The sequence below is a fragment of the Pelmatolapia mariae genome, linkage group LG6 (genome assembly GCF_036321145.2).
Source record: "Pelmatolapia mariae isolate MD_Pm_ZW linkage group LG6, Pm_UMD_F_2, whole genome shotgun sequence".
NCBI classification, from domain to species: Eukaryota; Metazoa; Chordata; class Actinopteri; order Cichliformes; family Cichlidae; genus Pelmatolapia; species Pelmatolapia mariae.
Genome location: NC_086232.1, coordinates 43,298,045 through 43,305,027, shown reverse-complemented (window position 1 = coordinate 43,305,027; position 6,983 = coordinate 43,298,045). Strand labels below are relative to the sequence as shown.

Here is a 6,983-nt window from a genome sequence, read left to right as displayed (position 1 = left end):
GTTTTTTTCAGCGGTGGGAAAAACTCTGGGAAAACCCTTTAGGTGGTTCACTAAAGCCAGAGAGGATTAAAATGACCATCCTGGCTTTTCCCCGCCGCCCTGCTTCTTTTAACATCTCGAAGCAGAATTTTAGCACCAAATCCAAATTTTAACAACTGTAGTTCACGCCATCTCGTCTCCTTTTTTGATTTCCATCCCCCCAACCGGTCGCAGCGGATGGCCGTCCCTTCTGAGCCCGGTTCCGTTGGAAGTTTCTACCTGTTAAAGGGAGTTTTTCTTCCCCACAGTCGCCTCGTGCTTGCTCAGAGGGGGATCATTTGATTGTTGGGGTTCTCTGTAGTACTGTAGGCTTTTGACCTTACAGTACAAACAGGGAGGAGACTTTGTGATTTGGCGCTTGATTTTTAAAATATCTAATTCGGCATCAAATAAAAAAATCTAAATGAAAATACATTCTGGCTTTGTTTGTGTTTTTCTTCTGTTGTCAAATATGTAGAAAGTGTTGCACGTGTGATTTCAGTCATTTTGCATCAACATGTAGCCAACATGTGTCTGTTTGTGATCATGTTGCATCTATTTTTGTCTGATTTGTCTTACTTTAGTCGGTTTACATCTATTCTGTGGACCAATTTAGTTGTCTTGCATGTATCTGTGGCAGAATGTGTGGATCCTGTTTGACAGCTTTGTCTTAATGCTTCACTTTGGTTGTTGGTGTTTGTGCTCATTTTGCTTCTACGCAGAAAAATAAAGGTGCCAACTGGAACCAAAAGTGGTTCTTTAGACTGATGCCATAGAAGAACCACTTTTGGTGCCACAAAGAACCTTTCAAGCAATGTTTCTTTGAAGAACCATTCCTTTCAGTGGTTCATTGAAGAACCTTTAAAGGTGCCCCAAAGAACCATCAAGAAATGGTTCTTTGGGGCACTTTTAATGGTTTTTCAAAGAACCTTTTTAAAAATGGTTCTTTGAAAAACCATTTTTAAAAAGGTCCTTCAAATGGTTCTATAAAAAACCATCTTAAAGAACCTTTTTTTTTAAAAATTGGTTCTTTAAAGAATAATAATTAAATATTTTTACTAGACTATAAATAAATACATATAAAAACTATACTAAGATAACACAACAATAGACTATGTGCACGTTAGCATATGCTACTTCCGGTGCGGAAACTCCTGTGGGGAGCTTTGTTTCCGGTGTCCTATTCGCGCCTTGTTTACGGTCCAAAACAAGTTAAGCAAATGAATGAATCAAGCAGTGATTTACATTTCTATAGATGTCTTGGGCATTTACCCAATCCATCCATCCATCCATCCATCTTCATCCGCTTTATCCGGGGTCGGGTCGCGGGGGCAGCAGCCTAAGCAGAGAACCCCAGACCTCCCTCTCCCCAGCCACCTCCTCCAGCTTATCCAGGGGAACACCAAGGCGTTCCCAGGCCAGCCGGGAGATATAATCTCTCCAGCGTGTCCTGGGTCTGCCCAGGAGGCATTTACCCAATATATCTGTAAATGATATATTGGGTAAATGTCACTATACAGAGATGTGCTTCTGAATGTGGACGATGTGTCTTCTGATTCTGTAATGCAGTTCTGCTTGTGTTGAGTGATGTAAACAACTGATCGATCCAAACTCTTTAAACGTCAAAATTGATCATTAGATTTTTTATGACACAACAGTGGTGAGTGTTCCCACCTTCTGCTCTTTGTAACTTAACGCGATCTTTCCGTTTTCGAGTTTTGGACATGATTTTGGAGTATATCTTCGCAGTAGCGATTGACCGCAAAGTAAAGCTACCGGAAATGTACAACCCTACATCCGGTCTCAAACCAGGAAGTTAGCATTTTCTCGTGCACAGGGTCTATTAATACATGTATTGTTTAATTAATAAAACATCAGAAAGTGATAAAAACACATTAGAAATAGCAATAGCTTCATAACAGACCAATAAATCAAGACATTTTCATCAGCAGATGTTTGCATGTACAGTAAAAATATTTCAACAACAATATTTTGATTAAAATTATCAATGAATTTCAGCTTTATGTTATGTAAGGTAAGTTTCATGTTGGACTCATGGTCCTTTGTTAGTCCAGTTTAGGACAATGTCTCTGACGTATGTATCATATCAAATATATGTCATATCAAAACAAGCCCACACCTGCAGTTGTTTCAGTTTTTCACAGGTGTTTCCTGTCAGCTGGTCAACCTCACTCGGATGGAAATCTACATCAGCCAACCAAACGACAAGCTCCTCTCTTTGTGCTTCAAACCCCTCCCACTCTGAGACAAGGAGCTGAGAGAGAGAAAACAAGGGTCAATTATAAAGAAGAGAGAAAACTGAAACCCTCCTGAGAAGGTCTGACTCGCATACCTGCAGTCGAGCTGTGATGGACTCCGGTTTGGCGTTCACGTCATCCCAGCGGTGGCCGCACTCCCTCGCCGATGCCAGCAGCCAAGCCTGCAGGGTGCCCTGGAAGAGCTGATGTCCTGCCTCTCGCCGCAGCCTCTGAACACACAAACACAAATTGCATGTGAAGCAGGAGGTGCAGATTGTTTTTTGCTATGCTTTTCTAATTCCAGGCTTGATCACGTGGAAGTATTTGGAAACTATTTTGGCCAGCGGACGACTGTTGTCTTGCAGAAGTAAGAACTGGAACCCAAATCAAATGTATGCGATACACAATCAATTCACAAGGACGCATTATAAAATAAAGTCCCATTCTTGCCTGATTTCAACTGAATTCTGCATCTAAACAGGGTGACAGAATTATAACGAGTGTTTGCAGCAAATGTGAGCACAAAGCTTCACTTTGTACAAGCCTGCTATTAAAGTTCTCCTCTATGCAGAGGACTTTCCTGTTTTCAAGGCACAACTTGGTTCTGCTGTATGAATTTTATAGATACACACTAAATGAAACAGTAGTGTGCACAACTCCAGAGTCTGATCCCTCATCCTAATATGGTCCCAAAAGGCTCACAAAAACCAACATAGCGATAAAGCAAATGTTGAGGCTTCAAAATACAAAGTCCATAAACCAAAGGCTGACATGGGTTTTATCACAAGGGTGATAAATATACAACACATGGTCTTAAGACTAAAAGTATGATACAGATTTTAGTCCGTCTGAGAGATCTGATGTTCATTTACCTGCAGACGCACTATACGTGCCTGCTCCGTGGTCTTGCACAACGTTTAGCAAATAACTATTTAATACAAGAAGTAGGTGAACTACAACAAGGTCATCTTTCTTTGTGAGAGGACAATATTAATGAAACAAACCTCAATGACATCATAGAGATCCCTAAAGATGCTCCTGCTGCTTCTCTTCCTCCTCATCCTAAGCTTCCTTCTCCTTGTCCTCGACTTCCATCCAATTGTAATTCAGCCTAGTTGTTTTTCTCCCCCTCCTCTTCCTCATTTTGTTGGAGCTGTGAACAGAATTAGTGTGAATCTGAATTAATTTGTGAAAAACGAGAAAAATCAGCTTTTTGGTCAGAGGTGGTCTTGTGATTTAAGCCGGGTAGATGTACGTGTTGATGCGACCTGCTTCATCTCTGCGACTGGCTGCTGAGTGATATTTACACCCCGGCTCGATTACAAACTTTATGGGCCAATGTTCAGTGTTGATACCTCTTGTTAGTATAATGACCTCTTCTTGACTTAATGTACGATGGTGGATAAATGAAATGTACAAAGAAAATTTAACTATATTACAAAAGGACATCTATCTTGGTAACATCAAATGACCGGAGCATAACTTCTCAACTAGTCCGAAAATAAGTTATACAGTAACAGTCAAAGACACACCTTCTCGTGTGTCACATTTTTATTGATTCAAAACACTTATGCATAGCTGTATTTTATACAGCTCTTACAGAATTCAGTACGGGCTCTTGTGAGTATTTAATGTACGGCTCAGCTCTACTGAATTTCTGAGTTTCTAGAGCAGACACACAGCTCACACAACAGGCTTCAGGCGCCATTTTGGTGACTTTAACAGTATTATAAATTTTAATATCGGTCTAGCTGGCATTACGTTATGTACGCAGCACGCAACAGAACCACATATTTCAGAAGCCAAAGGTTCAAATTAGTTGGGAGCACCTTCACTTAATTATAACAGTGGTTTTGTTAGGAAAACAGTTCTGTATACCGGATGCTAAATTGCGTTAAGGTCAGCGGCTAACGTACCTAGCATAGCTAACCGTTACTGTTAGCACAACATTAACAGCAAGCTACAATGACGAGTAACAAAAACAAAACAGTAAAAAGGTTTTAATGAAAATGTTTTACCTTTTCCAACAGTCCCAGAATCCAGAGCTTCAAAGACCAGCAGGTACTGAAGACTTTATCCGCTTCGCTGTCACCGTCCGTGAGAAACAGTATTTTTTCCCTTAAAAAGGTCAAGGCCCGCAGCTCGCGCGATCTGTCTGCGCATGCGCATCCCAACGTACGACGTGTTCTAACGTCACTCTCTCTCCCTCTCATTTATTTGGCTCGACATACATATTGATAAATTGCTCAGTGATAAACAAGTACTCCGATCATTTACCTGAGCAGTGTGCTTTGTCAAAACTAAACATTATGCATACAAAATGTTACATTATTATAAGGTTCAAGGTTCTTTATTTGCCACATGCATAGTTATACAAGTATAACACACAGTGAAATGTATCCTGACACGCTCCTCGACATGTGCAAAAAAAAAAAAGGGGGGGGGGGGGGGGGGTAAAGGAAGAACATTATATATATATATGTAGTATATACATTGGGTGAATGTGCAGTAGTAGCAGCAAGCAGGTGGATTCTGTACATTAATAAGAATAGACATCTGACTATTTTACAGAATAGACAATATAAACATATTTAAAGTTAAAGGAATTTGAAATGTACATTGTGCCTGGGTTTAGAGTGTCTGGAAGAGAGTCCTGTCTCAGTCAATTATAGATGATGTGAGAGGGTGGGTGTGTGTGTGTTTAGGGCCCGGATGGCTTGAGGATAGAAGCTCCTCTTGAGTCTCTCTGTCCTTGCCCGGATGATGCGGAACCTTCTACCGGATTGCAGAAGTTGGAACAGTTTGTTGCCAGGATGGGACGGGTCCTTCAGTATCTGCGCTGCTCTAGTCCGGCATCTCCTGGTTGACATTGATATTGACATTCTGTTGTGCAATTGTTATTTACTTATTTTATTTTATAACTTGACTTTACATACTGCTGGGTGGTTTGTAAAGTTCACAACAACTATTATTATCATTATGCTATAATTCTTAAAAGTAATGCCTTGAAGCAGAAAATAGTAATAGTTTATTGAAACTTAAAACTAAAGTACAGTATTTGAATGTGTGTATTGTGTCTACTGTTTGTTAACTTACCATATTCATAAACGGCTTAATAATAGATTCCATATTCTATTACCACATTATTTGTGATAAGTGGGGTTGCAGGGTTAGGGGTGTGGGGGGGTAGGGTCTTTAGGCTTGGCCCCCACTCCTGCCGCCAGTATATTTTTAAGCAAGTATTTCTAACTTTTATTTGAATGTTCAGTTTTCTACCATCTGCTCTTAAAGGGTAATCGCCACGAAACCCGCCCTTCCCCTTCGCACACACATGCACACAAACAAAACACGCAGTATAATTCACAGCCTCATTATAGTGAACAAATATTTATGCTATTTTACACCATCAAACTTAGATAGCTAAGCATGAAGAACCTTTTGTTCTTTAAAGAACCATTTGTAATAGCTAAAGAACCATCTACAAAATAAAAAGGTTCTTTGACGTATGATGGTTCTTTATAGAACCATGAAGACATCTGAAGAACCATTTAAGAACCATAATTTTTCTGAGAGTAGATGTAGACCTGCCATCTGAAAATCAGCACCTCGCTCACTTGGACCATTTCCTTTTAGTCCAGGGGTTAGCACCTTTGTTCTTTCACTGACCTTGTGGAGTAACATGAAAACAAGCACAAAGCAGTAAAAGCATCGTCAGTTTCATTGACCTGTAGACCCTTCTGCCCCCGCTCTTTTATTACCAACATGAATTTATGTCAACTTTTCTCACTTAGTGGAACAAATGATTTAAAGCACTGAGTGAGCTCTTCAAACTGTAGTCACATTTATAAAAGTCGGTGTAACTGCACTGGTGATGGATCAACTTTTCGTTGATGACTTACTTGGCATTTGTGTATCAGTGAAGATGATATTAGTCAGTTACTGGTGTCAAACCAGTAATAACGCCAGCCCCCACTTTCTCTTCTTATTTGTGCATATAAGTATTGTTTGATGTTTAGTAATGACGCTGGATTCGTGATTCCTTGCAGGCTTTGTTTACTATGTTGTTTACTATGTTGTTTACTATGTTGTTCACTATTTTTAAAGATAACTGTGTGAAATCATTTCACCCAGCCTCACACTGATCCCGCTCACCTCCATCTGTGACACACAGTGGCGGTCCTAGCCTGTTTGGCGCCCCGGGCGAACACGCCCTCTGGCGCACCCCCCCCCACACACACACATACACACACACGCACACACACATATATGACCCTATATATGAAGAGAGAGAGAGTATGCATAGTATGCAAACGGCTACCAAACAGACATCATAATTCGTCATACAATGAGAACAGGACAAATCAACAATTGACACTGACTAATTAATATTATATTACTGTATATATTGTTTGGAGTTTAGTCTGTTACTGTTACTATTTTTACCATTTCTTCTTGGAGGAACTGTAACCCACATAATTTCCTTAGGGATTAAGAAAGTATTCTGATTCTTAATGTTTTAGGATACATGACCTGCCATTATCCAATGACACATCTGCTTACCTGTAGCTTTTGCTCGCTTCTCCTTGTAGGAGCCATAATTAAATGTATTGAATTTTAATGATCACTGGGTTTTCATTTGTTTGGTTGCTATGGTGATGTGTAACGGGAGTCACGTGGGTGCTAGCGGTGACATTAAGAGGGCGTTGT

The 6,983-nt window shown here is 40.2% G+C and overlaps 1 protein-coding gene across 1 annotated transcript; it reads right to left on the bottom strand.

The window, feature by feature from the left end:
- Nucleotides 1-2,038: 2,038 nt before the first annotated feature.
- LOC134628789 (nesprin-2-like) lies at nt 2,039-4,403 on the bottom strand. Its single transcript, XM_063475555.1, has 4 exons — nt 4,295-4,403; nt 3,281-3,429; nt 2,372-2,506; nt 2,039-2,293 (listed from the first exon to the last, which is right to left on the bottom strand). Exons 2-4 carry the CDS (start codon nt 3,335-3,337, stop codon nt 2,126-2,128), a joined length of 360 nt encoding a protein of 119 aa, XP_063331625.1. The 5' UTR covers nt 3,338-3,429; nt 4,295-4,403; the 3' UTR covers nt 2,039-2,125.
- Nucleotides 4,404-6,983: the final 2,580 nt, after the last annotated feature.